Genomic DNA, 16,655 nt, shown 5'->3' with positions numbered 1-16,655 from the left:
TTATAAAGGAGAAGTCGCATTATAAAAATAAAAATATTACAGCTCAACAAAACAACAACCTGATCCTTCTGTATTGAATGATCCAGCGACAGACTCTTTCTTATTAAGCTACCATTATGCCCTGACGAGCGCGATAGCTTGGAACCATTCCTTGTGGAGCCTACAGCGCTTGCAACTGAACTTTGACTGCCATGTGGATCGTTTTCCTGCGATGCTGCACGTCGCAAATTACTACGCCTCATACGCGTTCGCTCGTTTTCATCTTCACTTAGACGCTGGAATTTGCGCAACTCCTCAGATGCCTCAGCCAAACGCGCCAGCACATTAGTTATTTGTGAGTTATTAAGCGCACTACTGGGCGATGGACTGCGACTACGTTGTCGCGCTGTACCTGCTGCATCTGGTCGCAATGTGTTGCCACTGCTCGATGTGGAGCGACTGCTTGTTGTTGCCATCTTCAAATCTGGCGCTATTTTTACTAATTCATCGACGGTTTGCAACAATGCGCCTACTTTACGCTCACCACCATCTTGTTCCATGCGTCGTTTCACCAACTCCTTTTCGTAGCGCTCACGCTCGCGTCGCAATTTTTCATTAGATGTGCGTAGTTTGGCGTGCACATCACGTAATTCGAGCAAGTCACATTGTAACTCGGCGATCTTTCGTCGACCCTCCTCCATCTCCTCTTCGGTTGAGCGTTTCAATTGATCTAAACGGCGCTTTGATTCCAGTCGCTCCTTATCCCGTTCACGCTCAACTTCAAAGAGCGTTTGCCGTAAATCGCGTGCTAAAGTTGAGGTTTCTTGCAGCAGACGCTGTTGATCTTCACGCTCCTTTTGCCATGAGAGTTCTAATTTCGTTTTCATACCTGGTATTTTTGTACGACCTGAACCAATGACACGCTCTTCCTCGAATTCATTGAGTTTGGATTGCATCTCAGATATTTTTATTTCATTTGCACTGCGCTCCGATACAAGCTCTGTCTTTACTTTGCTCACCTCGAGACGTGCTTCAACTAACTGATCCTCCAGACAGCCGATCTAGCAAGGTTCAACATTAAAATTGAGTTGTGGTATTGATGAAACTAAATAAACTTAATAGCAAACCTGTTGTTCAAGATATGCAATTTTACTCTTATCATCATCATCACTGCTATGCATTGAACTGCGACTCTGACGCCCTGTGTTCGATTTCAGTTCGCCGATCTTTTTCTGTGCGGATTCCAACATTTGTTTGAAGGCATCGCGATCCTTTTTGAACTTCTCACATTGGCGCTGTAAGGAAATACATAATACAGTAAAGATATCAGTTTTTGAGAATTTGAGGCACCGAAATGGTATTAGTAAACTCAACCATATCAAAGACTGTCTATATAAATTGTTAAAGATTCCACTGAGCAAAGTAAAGTGATATAAGATTACTTCATTCAGACTAATCAGTTGCTTTTACAGTAGGCACAGCTGCTGTACATCGGCATTACTGACATAAAAATAGTTCTCAATAAAAGTATAGAACCCATCCAATTGTAGAATAGTACACAAACGATTAAGAATACAAGAAAATTATATAGCCTCCGAATATTATTTTCCTTGTATATGTTTCAAAATTAACTTAGTGTTGAAGACCATATTACCATTTTAAATATACAAGTAGCATCCGTGGACAATGCCGGCAAGTGTATTTCGGCGAAGTGCGCTTTAAGGCTCAAGTGAGCTGGATATATGAATGGGACCGAACGAGGGCACGCCGAGCTTCTCTCTCCCTTCAACTGAATTCCTGAAAACTTGGCTCACTGTATCGCAGAGGCCACTCGTAGCTACTTTTTCTTTGAGACAAATTTGTGATAGGCTCAAAACGCTTTGTCGATTTGTAGGGGAATTAAGATCTACTATATAGGAGTTTTAGATACCACAACGAACCGATATTGTAAGCGGTCCAAGTGAAATCTCTATTAAAATCGACCTCTTAACCTAACCTGTTCCTCGTTCAGAAGAGTCATTTCAAACAAACAAGAGAGAGACTTAAGCACTACTTAAAAAAAAACGGTAGGTCCAGCGTGGAATGAAGAATTTAATTTTTATTATTGGGATTATAATTCAACTTTCTCCTTAAATAATGTGACACATCGGAATCTAATCTAAACTCACCTGCATGGAAGTCAGTTCGGCACTCAAATTCTTCACTTGTTGCTCATAACGCAGACGTGTGGATGCCACATCGGATTTGAGCTGTAATTCCGAGTTCTGTAACCTGGAAAATTGTACAAACGAAAGCAAAATTTTACGAAATATCTAAGCTTTACTACATCTTAGTTTCTACTCACTTCGTTTTCAGCGTTTTAATTTCGGCCTGCAAGCTACTACTATGCTCATTAATCGAATACTGCGCTTGCTCGATGCGATTAAAGTCATTTAGTTTACTACTTAAATCATCATTTTCCTTACGTAACTGAAATACTAAATCTATATTCATCTCATTTTCTCGGCGCAAACGATCATATTCTAGTTCCTTCTCTGCCAATTTATTTTTCAGCATTGTCTTCTCATGTTCAGAAGCGCCGTTTTTATTCTGTTTCGTCTCAGCTTCTTGCAACTTGCGTTTCATTTCGCTCAGTTTTTTCGCCAGTTCTGTACGTTCCAAACGTATGTCATCCATTTCAGTGAGCTTTTGTTGTAGCGAATTCAGCTCCACTTGCATATTATCTTTCTCGGTGGTTAGTTGAGCGCGCATTAGTATCGTTTCTTCTGATAATTTTTCCCAATGTGTATTCAAATCATTGTAACGTTTATTTTCATCAGCTACTTGTTTCTGCAGTTCTTCAATTTGCTTTTTAAGCTCCTGTACTTGTTTCGAATCAGATTTTGAAGATTTAGCTTTGAGTTCCTTTACTTCCTTCTCAAGGGTTACTTTTGTTTTTTCCGCTGACTTCTTGGCGCTGGCAAGATCGGCATCCAATTGTGCAAGTTTAGACTCGAGCTTGTCGCGCTCTTTGCGCTCCTTTTCGTAGTCCTTTTCCAGCGTATTTAGCTTTTCTTTGTCAAGCTTTGTCTGTGTTTCCAGCGCGGCTTTTGCTGCTTCAACCTTCTTAATCTATATGTAGCACAAACACAGTAAGTAATAGATTTCATAATTGTGAATCGAAATGCATTGTAACTTATTACCTGGCTATCTTGTTTTTTGATCTTATCTTCCAGCTCCTTGACTTTAGAACTGTGTTTTTTAGCTTCATCGTCAGACTTCTTTAATTTCTGCTCCAGTTCACTAAGTTTCGGTGAGGAACTTGTCAGTGTTTTTAAGCGATCTGTTGCAAAATAAATAAAGATTTAGTATTTTAAAACTTTTTTTTGTTTTTGCAGATTTCGAAATATTCATTACTCCAGCGATAAACAGATGTAAAACTACTAGCTAAAAACATATAATTTTCTCGCTAAATGCCAGAATTTCTCTTCTAACACTAGGTAACTACTGTTTCAAACCATCTATGTCCGCTAAAAGAATCCCAACTCTCCCAGAGTGTTTGCAAAACCCTACTTCTCATGCAGAACCAGCCTTTGTATCACCTATTTTATCATCATCAAAAACCGGATTTTATGTATATGGGTCTTGGTGCAAATAACCCGAAGACAGATCTTCTCAAATTATAATGGTAGCTAAGCCGCCAGAATAAATTAGTACTGCATTCAATGGATATTAGACTTCACTTCCAGGAAAAATTTTTTCCACCGATCTCTATAAAAGAAATATTAACCCCTTATAAATCTCACCAATTCATAAATAGAATCAGTATAAGAGCCCGACAAACTATAAAATTCCAGAAAGAACTATTTCTTACAATAAGTCTTGAGAAATGAAAGGTCTCATGTACGAAGACAGCTAAATATCCAAAAGAGACCACTAGAGCTAGCGGATATATGACTTTCAATTCACACAGTTTGTGTTATTGTCGGGAAAAGAGCTACATAATCAGTCTAGGATCAAATATTATCATTTAGGAAAGGTAACATTGCTGAACTCACCAATATCACCCTCAGCTACAGATAAACGCTGTTTGGCTTTCTGCAACTGCTCCTCCAGAGTCGCCTTTTCAGTCTCAAGCGTTTTAACTTTATCACCGCCACTATTCAATACTATCACACGCATTTCGCGTATCTCATCCTCCAGCTCTTCGATCCATTTCTTCAAATGATTCTTTGGCGTCAGATCTGTTACACGTTTAGGCGTGCGAACGGGCAGTTTCTCTTCAGCTTCCTGCAATAGACATTTCAATTTGCTATCCAACTCATTGCGTTCACGCTCCATTTTTTCAAGCGATTCCTTCAATTTCGGAAGCTCCTCCCCATTCGCGCCATTTTTATCCAGTGACGTACTCTTGCGTAACGCCTGCAATTGCATGCGTTTATTATCCTTCAGCAACTTCTCATTTTCGCTCTCCAAAGTAGAGATTTTCGTGCGCAACACCGACGCCTCTTGTTCGACCAATATCAATTGTCGCTTCGCATCTATATTGACATCTTGTGGTAGCGCGGAGCCCGTTTTAGCCGCAATCTCCGACTGCAAGCGTTCGATTGTGCGATCTTTATCGGATAAGGATTTCCGTAACTGCATTAGCTCCTCAGTTAGTGCTTTTAGTTTCTTATCTGCGGCATTTGCCGGCGTTGAGTTGAAAGAGAGCAAAGACGATTTCTTGTCTCCCGACTCTACCTGATAAACTTTCTCCTGCAGCTCTCTGACATGCCTTTTAGTTTCACGATTTTCTTTCTCCAAATCATCAACACGCTGACGCAGTATAGCCGCCTCTTGTTCGTTTAGTTCCAAAAGTATGCGTAACTCGGCGGGATCGTCCTCATCAGATATACCTTCGTCCCTTTCAGCTGCCGATTCAGGCATCAGACGATGTGGTATCGGGCTCAGTTTGCGTGTAGCTGTAAAGTTACAGTTGGAAATGTGTTAAATTCCATGCAGAAATATTTTTTTTTTTCAGACAATCAAGTAACTTCATCATGCAAAGCTTCGAAATGATGGGTTTAAATGAAATAAAATTATTCATAGTGTATATTGATTAGTCAATTTAAGTATGTATTAGTTTCTGTTGATGAGCAGCTGTAAAAAATGGCAAGTACTTGGCGGTAAGAAGCAAGTTATAAATCAAATTTAGGTTAGTTTGGTTCAAATTGGTAAATTTGTAATAATTGAAATTTATATAAATGCAAACTGTGTTCTTCGTAAGGGTAATGTGCCCAAATATAACGAGAAAATTTAGCATGGTTTTAAAAATAATTTGATTAACATGACAAAAATACAAAATTTTTTTTTCAACTCATATATATGTTCGTACTTCTGGAGCGTGTTGCCATTTTTTTCAACTGCATCATTAGCGAATCATTCTCATCCTCGTAGCGGGCAACCTTTTTCCTCAAATTTTCAGCCTGTAATTGTACAATTAGGACAAATAATTAGTATATTAACAGAATTTAATTCAATCGTGCATAAATAAATTTAATTTATATTCCCCATTTGTTTCTAGATAAAGATAAAATGGAATGGCAATCCGCTGCTTTGACCCATACAAATCTTCCGATACGGATGGAATCATTATATCTACGCTGCAAAATGCGCTTCGTTTATCCGTGGCGTGACTAAAGGGATTTTTGGGGAATACCTGAAGTTCAGCTATGTGCCGCACACCACACAGAGGCCATTGTAATTTTCATAACGAAGGCAGGTATAAACAATTCAACCTACTCGAAAGGCTTATGAGCTTAACTTTCTTCCTGCTAAAAACGTTAGAGAAATTATTGGACGTGCATATCAGGACCGTAGTGAATACTGGAAGCGTGAAGAACAAGGAAATCTGTAGAGACACCCCGCAGGGTGGAGTGTTATCTCCTATGAACGTTAGAAGTTAATAATCTGTTAAAAAACATAGACGTCAAAGCCTCTACGATAGTAACAAATGCAGACGACATATCATACCAATAGCAGTGTCATGACCACCACTCTCAATACAGTCCAGAATTGGGAATCGCAAACGGGTCTGGGGTTGAATTCAGAAAAAACGGATCTGCTTGTTTTCACTAGGAAATACAAAATCCCTCCATGGAGGCTTCCTTTAATAAATGGGGGACAGCTCTCTTTCAAGGACCGCAGCAAATACCTTGGGGTAGTCTTGGCCAGCAAACTGCTGTGGAAGCACAATGTGGATGAAAGAGTAAGAAAGGCCAGCAATGCCTTATATGCGCATTAACAGATGTTCGGCACAACCGGGCGGCCTTCTTCCTCTATCATGCACTGGTGCTACACAGCGATTGTAAGACCAATTTATGCTCTATGGTGCAGTAGTGTGGTGAACAGGCTGACGGATATATAACTACCAAAAGCCAATGAAAGGGGTTCAGAGGCTCGTTACGCTGTACATAATGGGAGCTCTAAGAACCAATTCGGCGACAGATTCTGAACTAGTGCTAAACCTGTCATCTATAGATCTCTTCGCTGAAAACTGCGACAAAATCAGCGGGAGGACAACTGACTGCAAGAGGAATTAAATATAGGATCTGCGAGCATTGCTCGCTGGGTAATAACGGTTTGCAAGCACCGGCTACATGATTCCACTTCTCCATTGGGAAAGAGGGTTCAGAGTAAACATAGAAAAATATGGTTAGCTTAAAGGCCCGTTAGCTGCGCACAACATTACAACATTAAATATTAATACTGATGGCTTGAAAATGAAGGACGGAGTTGGTGCAGGGTTATACAGTTCAGAGTTAGGCATAAGCCAGCATTTTAAGCTACCAGACCACTGCAGTATATTTTAAGCAGAAGTTTTTGCTTTTGAGAAAGCCGCGGAGCTAACCTCTAATGCATCATCAGGCAACTCCACAGTTAACAAAATTGTCTTGGGAAGCGGGAAGAGGGTGTCGCCAGGAACAAGCGACTTCACTTTTATTAAGTACCACGACAAAAAAGCATGGATGGTAAAGAGATAGTTGACGAGATTACCAAGATTGGGGTACGGCTGTCATCCAATAATGTGACCTACATTGGTAAATCCATGTATTGTATTTACTATGATGTGAACAAGGGCATGGCAAGGAAGGTTTAAATTCGATGGAATAATCTATCGGGATGACAAACTACAAAAGTCATCTACAAAGCGGTAGATCAAAAATATACAACGTTCCTGATCAGACTTGATAAAAGAAACGGTAGGAACATTTTGTGCACTTGTCCCGCACTAGCAGGGCAACTCTTCTAACATTTAGGAGGCCCACGGCATAAGACACTGGAAGGGGTAGCGGTACTGAGACCGTAAAACCTATTGAAATTCGCTTCAAGCTCTTGCATTCTGAAGGATGACTACTTGCCAACCCAAGGCGTGATGAAATTGGATTTTGTTGTGTAATAAAATCAGGTGACGGCTAGAAGGGAGAGCGAGGTTTAAAACGCTTACAAAATGTACGTTATAGTAGATCGTTCAGGACATTGAAGCGCTGTCGTCATCTCACACAAATTCTTATTAAGTGAAGAGGATATAATTCTTTTTAACCTGAATTTCTAGCAGTTTGTTTTAACAATATTTAGAATATCTTTCCTAGTCCAGAATTATATGATCGTTCTAGCTAAGAATAATAAAGATTTATATCAGATTATCCTAACCTCTTTTTATGAAATTCCAATAAAACTCTGCTTTCATATCGAAGTTGTAAAGATTTAGTAAAAAACGATTGCACACTACTACCAACAATTTGTCAGTAGTAAAAACTACATAGACAACATTTTTTTGAGGAATTCATTGGAAGATACCTGCACTAGCGCCCAACATAAGCGCTTGCGACATTGCGGTTGGAAAGAGTAATGCAGGTGTTGCCCTAGGCGCCACTGCGGCAAACACCATTGCAAATGGTGAACATTCACGGTCACAAAAAGATTTTTGGTTTTCTACTGCAATGCGAGCATCAATCGAAGATTTTCTACTCTCAGTTTCAGTGCTGACGTCAAAAACATCAATAGGATCCGTTTCAGTCGAAGCATCGCAAATATTATTTACAGTTTCTATGGAAACTGCTCGTGTTCCAATGCTTTGTGTTTGTGTATCGACTTCGACATTTTGCGTTTGGGCCATTTGTGTAAAGTTTTCACGTGTCTCCACGAGCACTGCAGTCGCCGCATCGTTCGTAAGCACTGGATGTGTTTCAACGTTAGCATCCGCATAAGACAATCGGCGCGTTTGTGTGCCACGCGGAAAACACAAAATCTCAGGGATTTCCAACGTTTGAGTACCAACGTTGACCAGATGCAACTTTTGACGCTTATCAACAAAGAAAATTTTCTTAATAAATTCTAAAATATCATAAGAAACCTTACCTCTTCCTCGGCAAACTTCAGCTGGTCCTTCAAATCCGATTCACGTTCCACAGAGTCTTGCAAGTCGCGCAATAATTGTAGTGGTGGCTGTGGATTTGCGTCCGCAGATGTGGACTTGCCAATAATGCCCAACATAGGCGTCTTTCTTTTGCCCGGATTGCGCAGCTCCTCAGCTTCAACCTAGTATAAAGAAACCATATTGAGAACTTCCAATATAAGTTGGTTATTTCAAACATTTACTTGTAATTTACGTGTTAATTCGTTTGCAAAACGAAGCTCTTCCTCAAGCTTATTGACCTTGGTCAACAAATCTGTATTGTAGTTGTTTTGTTTCTCCTGTTCCATAATCTCAACCTTACGTTCATATTTTTTAAGCTTGAAATTAAGTATGCGACAGTTTTTCGTCATCTTTTCTAGATCCTTTTGCAGATTTGTTTTCGCTTTCACCTCATCATCGCGATAGGTGTCTTGCAACTCATCCATTTCAGCCTGCAAATTGATGATCTCCTTCTTTGCATCCTGATTCTCCTCCATCAGCTCTTCGCAGAGCTGCTCGGCCGCCTGTAGTTTACGTTTTAGCTCATACTCGCTACCTTTCGGATTATTTTCTATCTCTTTCATGCGTATATTCAGCTTACGTTTCTCTTCGTTTACTTTTTCCAATTGGTCTTTCATATCGTTTACCTTTTGCTGCAACACTAAAGCCTCAGAGGCTGCGGTCCGATTCGACGCGGTGTCCATTGAGGCGAGCCGACGCAACAAAATATCACTTTTTTCGCGTTCGGCGCGCTCTGCACGTAATTTCATCGCTTCGTAGTCGGTGCGCAACCGCTTCAGCTCATCATGCAGCTCTCTATCGTTCGGACCCACCAAAGTGGTTTCTGTCGTTTCCGTCGTAAGGGAACTATTATCGTGCGTTTGTCTTTTATGCGCATACTTGGTATCTTTAATTTTCAGCATAAACTCCACATCTTCGGCAGATTTCAACCGTCTTGCTTCTTCCTTTTGCTGCCTCGATGCGGACGTTGTGGAAGTGCTTGCAGACGACTTAGCTGTTGAGCTTATGGAATTCATACGCGCGCCATTTGTTGTCGACGACGCTGTACTAACTGCTTTCGGTGTGATACCGGCGCTTGCTGTGGAAGTTGTTGTGGGAAAGGATGAAGTTGTGGATGCTGTGCTGGATGTTGTAACCTTCTTCGGGGGCAGCGAATTGCGTTTGACGGCAGCTTCTGCCATGGATGTGGTGGATTTGCTGCGCTCTGGTCGATCAGGTTGCGCTTTGCTCTCAGTATCGCTGGATGAATTGTTATCACTTCTTTAGTAACGAAATATATTTTTTTTGGAGGGGAAAGACAAACAAAAAGCGTGGACAAAACCAAACATGAAGCACTAGCACATTCAATATCTACACAGCAGCGGCAAATGCACACATTGTTATTAGTTAACTTACTCATCGCTCTTCTTAGGTATGGAACGTTCTCGACTGGATTCTCGGGAGCTTTGGCGCTGCTTCTTCAACAAATTCATTTTACGTACCCGTTCGGCGAGGCTATCTGTGGAGAGGATAATTAGATCCTCCGGAATACTAGAACGCGAGGGTGATGATGTAGACGATGAGGATGCTGTCTTCGATGTGGAATCGTCCACCTATATATCAATCATATATATTTTAAATATATAGAACAATCTCAATATTATGAAGGGTAAAATTTAGGCAATATTTGAGCCATTGGAAACATAATAAATGTAGATACCGTACGGTGAACTGAAAATGTATAGTTTAGGATCCCTTCCTTTACACGTATTGTTGTTGTAAAGTTCAAAGACAAGATTATGTGGCCTATTTTTAAAATTGAGAATATGTTAACCTGAACAGTCACCCACATACTACCTGAGTAAGCAGAAAAGATCCATGTGGAATAAAACATTCTTCCAGCTTCAAACTAAGTGACTACAAATCAGCCTTTCAGGCCGAAATTGTGGGCATAATAGACGGTACCAACTTGGCTTCTGCTCTAACCAGCAAGTTCATAAACCTTCTAGTGGATAGCCAAGCTGCCATTAAGGCTATCCGTAGCGCCATTACCAAGTCTCACTGCCTTAAGTTATCCAAGTAGGCAATAAATAGACTCTCAATAGATTACTCAGTTAATATCATCTGCGTACCCAGTCATATAGGAATAAAAGAAATTAAAAGGCAGTGGAGCTAGCCTGCTGGGAGCCAGATGGAAACACAACTCCCCTACACTACCCTAGAACATTTAGCTCCTTCAAGCATTGTTTGAAGCAATGAAACCACCTCAGTCCTTGAAACACAGGCGATACCACAAAATTACTTTGGGGTAGTGTTGATGGTACTTATAGAAAAAAAGGATACTACTTATAGACAAAAGGGAACATAGTAATATTGTAGGGGTCATTACAGGACTCCGACGCTTCAGATCCCATCTTCGGAAAATTGGAAAAGTGGATTCGGCGGAATGCCGAGCATACGCGGAGAATGATGAGACCCTGTAACATTATAGATGCGAATGCCCCGATTTCAGTCGGACGAAAAGGGATATATTCCACGGCTCTCGATGCTTAAGCGACAACTTAAGAAACATTGGGCAGCTGGGGTGGAAAAAAATCAGGTTTTTTACCAAATCCAGTTTGCTGAATAAAGCTTAATTTGATTACCACCCGGGCCCACAATGGACCTAATTATGGTCTAATAGCAGCCGCACATTTGTCAATTCTTTAATAAAAAAAAGTAACTCCATTTCACTGTGAAGAAGAAGTTTAGAGTGAACTTATTTATCCAAAACCTCGTGAAGCTCAAAGTTAGCGGGCTACGGTTCCCACACTGATTTAAAGGTTTGCTTTATTGGTAACATTTAATTTTTTGAATCCACTAAAAAAAAATTTCATTCCTATATAGCCATATTAAGAAAGCTCCTATAGACTACCGTCAAGTTTCGTCGCAAGTATTTCTCATATCTGCAAGCTTTAAGCGCGGTACCTACTAAGAATCCTAGTATAACTAGCAGATCATTAATATTTGTACCACCGTTCGTTTACCTCCTTTATATCCAACGCCGTCGTATGCCGACGTGGCGGCACGGGTAGCTTCAATGTCACGTCCACATCGTTCTCCTGCGTACGACCAATGGGACGCGATTTGGTCTTTGTCGCCTGTTCGTCCGCTTCGTCGATGTCCGGTGTGGAGGCCCATGATTGTGGACGTCGTTTTAGTTCTACATTAAAGTGAACAACTATTTAGTATTATAAGACCAAAATATTGTTGTTGTATGCATTTGGCGCTCATGTTACGATGTTAAACAAGTATTTACGATACGATACGATGCGATGCGGTGCAGTGCGATGCAATTGTATGTAGTTGAGTGCGTTGCCGTGCGGTGAGTCCACATTTGCGGTACAATTACACGATTACGAACGATGACAATGTTGGTTTTTTTTTATTAGTTCATATGATTGTTGTTATTGTTTTTTTTTTTTTTTGTATTTTTTTCGATTAGCCAAAGAGATATGACATTTATAGTACGATTACGTTAAGATGTTATTGAAATTATGTTCGTAAAAATGTTGTTGTTGTTGGTAACCACAAAGTTACAGTAGAAACCAAATGTTGTTGTCCACATTCGACAGCGACGAAAGTGTTTTTATTGTTTTTTAGTGTGTTGAAATTGCCAACATACAAAAAAATTTTTGGGAAATATTCGAAATACTTAGTTCAAAGAAAAAAATACAATAAACAAATAACATTACGTTTTATATATTCAAAAATGCAATTACATGGTGACCAAATTGAATTGTAATCAACTTTAGGCACTAGAAGTCATACCAATATCATAATAATAAAACAAAAAACCTCGGTAAAAAAATAAAGATGTGGGTTTTTAGATAAAGTGGTGCTAATAAAATATCGTTGAATTTGAGATATATACAAATCAGATTCTCAATTTAACCGATATTTGTTTTGAGTTTAGTAAATCTCAGAGCTAAATATATATCAAAATTTGGATTTAGACTTGAGATGCTTCCAAACTTCTCAGCAAGTGCAATTTCTTTAATTCAATTTAGTCACCCATTGTTTATACAAGTATGCACACATACATACAGAAGCTGTCTTATAAACCATATATGACTATATACTTATAATACAATATAATATCTACATAATTGTGAACTGATTGAAGACCAACTTATCGGTTTAAGTTTTTTTTTTAGAAAACTTAAATTAAACATACAGGGTCCGCCAACGGATTAGTATTGATTTCAAAAAAACATAACTCGATCATTTTTGCAGATATATTTTTATTTCTGGTCTTAAAATGTTCCCAAGAAGGGGGATTTTTATGATAAAGTCACGTTCTGAAGTCCACGTCGAGCATATGGCGGCCATCAGCAGTAATGCATGAATCGAGTCTCGAGATGAAGCTCGTAGCCACACTGCCCAACATGGCCCGAGGGATTCGTCGGATTTCTTCACTGATGGTATCCATTTCTCACTGGGATACGTTTTCGTCGGAGTTGAGGGATAAAAAACTCATTCAACATGGTGAGATAACGATCGGAGTTCACTGTGACTGTCACACCGTTTTCTTCAAAGAAATAAGGTCCAATGACTGTATTCTTCCCGACGGCACACCACACTGTAACACGAGGGCTGTGCAGACTCTTTTCATGAAGTTCTTTTGGATTTTCTGCCCCCCAGTATCTGAAATTTTGTCTGTTGACGAATCCATTCAGGTGGAAATGCGCTTCATCACTCGTGAAAAGAGTGATGTTGTCGTTGTCGTTGAACACCGATTGCATTTGCTCACAAAACAACTTACGCTGATCGTAGTCCCCTTCTAACAATTGCTGGGTTATCACCAACTTGTATGGATGGAATTTGAGGTCCTCCTTCAAAATTCGACGCACAGTTGTCTGAGACAAATTAAGATTGGAAGCACGAAGTGGGACAGAACGGTTGGGGCTCTGGAGGGCAGCGACCCTGACTCTGTCAATATTCTCCGGAGTTCGTGCAGTTCGATTTCCTCCCGTTCTTCTTTTCATAACACTTCCCGTTTCGTTAAAATTGTTCACCCACACCATTATTAAATTCCGATTGGGGATAGTTCCGCGGTGGGGAATGTTAAAATGCCGACGGAAGTCACGCTGAGTCTGGACGATCGATCCGTTAACCAAGAAACGACTTACGGCGAAAACACGTTGCTGCATGGTCCAAACCATCTTGAGTACTGACCTTCGTTGTGAACACAATGAGACCAACCCCACCATTCTGAGGGGCCCAGACGCCGAGTACTACCCATTTGAAAAACATACTAATCCGTTGGCGGACCCTGTAATTCGAGAGCAGGCCAATAAATACTAATAGCTGTCACTATCGCTAGAAGATCGTATATCCACCGCTACTGTAGCTTTCATTCGAATCGGACTCGTTTTGTTTTGACCGCGGAAGCAAGCGTGCCCACGGAATTTTAGAAAAAAGGAAAAAGAGCAATATTTGGCGCTTATACAAGTAGTAATTTGATTATTGTTTAAGTAAGGTAACAAAATCAAAGAGTACTTAAATAATGTACCATCTAATCAAATTTGACGCGGAAAGTAATCGTTATATTTTTTTTTGTATTGTTTGATACAATCTTTTTATATTATATGTTAGTATGAAGTATTTTAACAAATATTGAATCATTGAAAATTTCGCAGAAGTATTTTGAGGTGTCTACTTTATCACGAACACAACTATTTGATTGTCACAAAGCATCGTGAAGACATTGAAAAATTGCCAGTCATCCACCCCCCTCTGTTAGTGAAAATAACAACGAAAAAGTTAAAAAACAAGAAAACAACTTTAAATTCGGTTGCACCGAAGCTATAATACCCTACACAAATACAAAATATTTCTTACTAGAATTTTGATCGTTCAATTTTTATGGCAGCCATATGCTATAGTGACTGAATCTGAACAATTTATTCGGAGATTGCATACCTACTATAGACCTTGCCAAATTTAGTGGAGATATCTCGTCAAATGAAAAAGTTTTGCATACAAGCATTTATTTCCGATTGTTCAGTTTGTATATATATAATAGCACAGGATCTCAACATCCCTTTTGAATCGACTCAACAGATTTTGGTTAATGTTTCGGATATGAAGCGTATCAATGCTAGACTAGTAGCAAAAGATCTGAATCTTTGCGGAAATGTGGTCGAGTAGATGTCGCAAAAGAGATGCTGAGAACCCTACATTTATCACGATCCATCACTGATAACGAGACTTGGGTTTGTGAACATAACATCGAAATTATCTAACAATATAGTGAATGGTGCTTCAAAAATAAGCCGAAACCGGAAAAGCCCAGTTGGCTGAAGGTACTGAAGGCCATCCCAGTCGCGGCTTATAACAAGTGTATGGAAAATTGGCGTGCTTGTATTGGCTTAAAAGTAGCCTATTTTGAAGGCGATACTAAAGATTTCAATTAAAACATTTTTATTAAATCAACAATTTTAAAAGTAAATAGCCTACTAGAAAAAAATTGTAGTACTATACAGTGCAAATCATGAGATAACGATTATTGGGTGAAATGTAAATTTGTAGTATGTTTTAAACACTCATGAAGTTAAGTTGGAATAAAAAATAGTCTAAAATCAGTTCACAATCAAAATGTATATTTAGTTCCAACAAACTGTTCGAAAACAATTATTTAATTCAAATGTATAAGTTGGATTAGTAAAATTTGGAAAGTTGAGAAAATTAAGAAAACAGATTTAGTAGTAGACAAAAATAATGTATGTGTATGAGCAATTTTGTAACATTATTTACGTGAAATTATTTACATTGGGGTGTGAGACTAAAATGTGTGTTCTTGATTTTTGTGTTATGGCCAGGCTCAAAATTCAAAATATGCAAGCTTTTTATAAAATTTATATGCTTATCTTCAAAAACTTTGAAATTCTTGAAATTATGTAAATATATACGAGATCCGATTGCATACCGATATCATTGCTACTCCCCGTGCCATTAAAACTCGACAGATTCTGTGTTGAGGTCCATGTGCGTGACGATGGTCTAAGCGAAGAATTTTTTTTTAATACATATTGTGGAGATATCTTTAGTAAATAATTACCTGGAATTGCCGCCGTCCGTTAAGTTTGGCGATGAGACGGCCACATCTTCAATACCCCGCCGTCCGCCATGCTCTTTGTAGTCACGAAAGCAACGTTTGCAGCGTGTCGGATAGCGGGTCTGGGGATGGAACCCCAGCGGACATAATTGGTCACCTTTTAACGACGGATACAGATGATGCATTTAGGGGGGAAATCGTCGTGGAATAGAAAATTTTCAATTTATAACTATAAATGAAAAGAAATAGATTTACGGAGAAAAATAATTGTATTTGTATTAAAAAAGAAAAGACTTCGTAAAAAACACATTAATTAAGGAAAGCGTTAAGTTTCGGGAAAAATTTCGTTACAATCACGGCATAGCTCTTTGGAAATATTTAATAACTTTGCATATTCATTGAACAACAATAAATTTCAAGGTTTCGCAACGCATAAAGGAAGTGCAATTCCCCTGTGCTACACATATAAAGGATTTAGGAAAAATAAATATATAATATTATTTTTGTAATAATCTGCAGACTTTATTTATGGTAGCATAATTGGTTGGTTGAAAAGGGAGGCGCAGGAGCGCCAGACCACAGACGGCCGCACTTTGGCCATCATTAAGCTCCCGGGTGGTAACTAAATTAAGCCTTATCCAGCATCTCAGTAGATTTGGTATAATACATGCAAAATGTCACTTAAGTTAGAGCATTGAAGCAGTGGAATATATCCCGATTCATCAGGCTGAATGCTGGGCATTCCCAAAGATAATGGTATCATCACATTCCGCTGAATCTACTTCCAAATCTTAAGGTTAGGTGCCTGAGATGAACCTTAATATTACTAAGGCCCATTTTGCCTAGAAGTAGAAGTTTTTTGGTTTGTCCACCTCAACACTATTCTAAAGTAACTTTGTGGTATGCCCTGTGTTGGAAGTGTTTCAAGACCTCAGCTGTTTCTTTAGGGTCGATAGCTTTTAACAAGCCTTGAAGGAGCTGAATGTTCTGGGGCAGCTCAGAGAATTGCTTCCTTGCATAACCTATCGCAGTGAGACTTAGTATTGACACTACGGATAGCCTTAGTTGCTTTTTGGCTATCCACTTGAAGGTTTATGAACTTGCTAGTTAAAGGAGAAACCCAATTGGTTCCTTCTGTTATGCCAATAGTTTCGGCCT

General features: G+C 39.3%; 1 protein-coding gene and 1 long non-coding RNA gene across 7 annotated transcripts in view; one reads left to right on the top strand and one right to left on the bottom strand.

The window, feature by feature from the left end:
- Positions 1-16,655, bottom strand: part of LOC106617895 (uncharacterized) — a 29,117-nt gene that overhangs the window by 1,028 nt on the left and 11,434 nt on the right. For 2 of the 6 annotated variants that reach the window (XM_070106830.1, XM_070106831.1), the window contains exons 3-15: positions 15,501-15,726; positions 15,369-15,442; positions 11,425-11,618; positions 9,815-10,011; positions 8,602-9,679; positions 8,362-8,541; positions 7,801-8,305; positions 4,017-4,922; positions 3,162-3,301; positions 2,324-3,090; positions 2,148-2,250; positions 1,107-1,274; positions 60-1,040 (exon numbers count right to left, since the gene is read on the bottom strand). In XM_070106830.1, the coding sequence (XP_069962931.1) occupies positions 60-1,040; positions 1,107-1,274; positions 2,148-2,250; positions 2,324-3,090; positions 3,162-3,301; positions 4,017-4,922; positions 7,801-8,305; positions 8,362-8,541; positions 8,602-9,679; positions 9,815-10,011; positions 11,425-11,618; positions 15,369-15,442; positions 15,501-15,682 (5,475 nt within the window). In that variant the 5' untranslated portion in view covers positions 15,683-15,726. Of the gene's footprint in view, positions 1-59; positions 1,041-1,106; positions 1,275-2,147; positions 2,251-2,323; positions 3,091-3,161; positions 3,302-4,016; positions 4,923-5,335; positions 5,427-7,800; positions 8,306-8,361; positions 8,542-8,601; positions 9,680-9,814; positions 10,012-11,424; positions 11,619-15,368; positions 15,443-15,500; positions 15,727-16,655 lie in introns of all 6 variants that reach the window. The other 4 variants (XM_070106833.1, XM_070106832.1, XM_036361995.2 and 1 more) reach the window with 4 other exon arrangements.
- Positions 5,425-6,082, top strand: LOC138856287 (uncharacterized). Its single transcript, XR_011395453.1, has 2 exons — positions 5,425-5,722; positions 5,788-6,082. It is a non-coding gene; the product is annotated as an uncharacterized lncRNA (long non-coding RNA).

The sequence above is a fragment of the Bactrocera oleae genome, chromosome 3 (assembly GCF_042242935.1).
Source record: "Bactrocera oleae isolate idBacOlea1 chromosome 3, idBacOlea1, whole genome shotgun sequence".
Classification (NCBI taxonomy): domain Eukaryota; kingdom Metazoa; phylum Arthropoda; class Insecta; order Diptera; family Tephritidae; genus Bactrocera; species Bactrocera oleae.
This window is presented reverse-complemented; position numbering and strand designations above follow the sequence as displayed.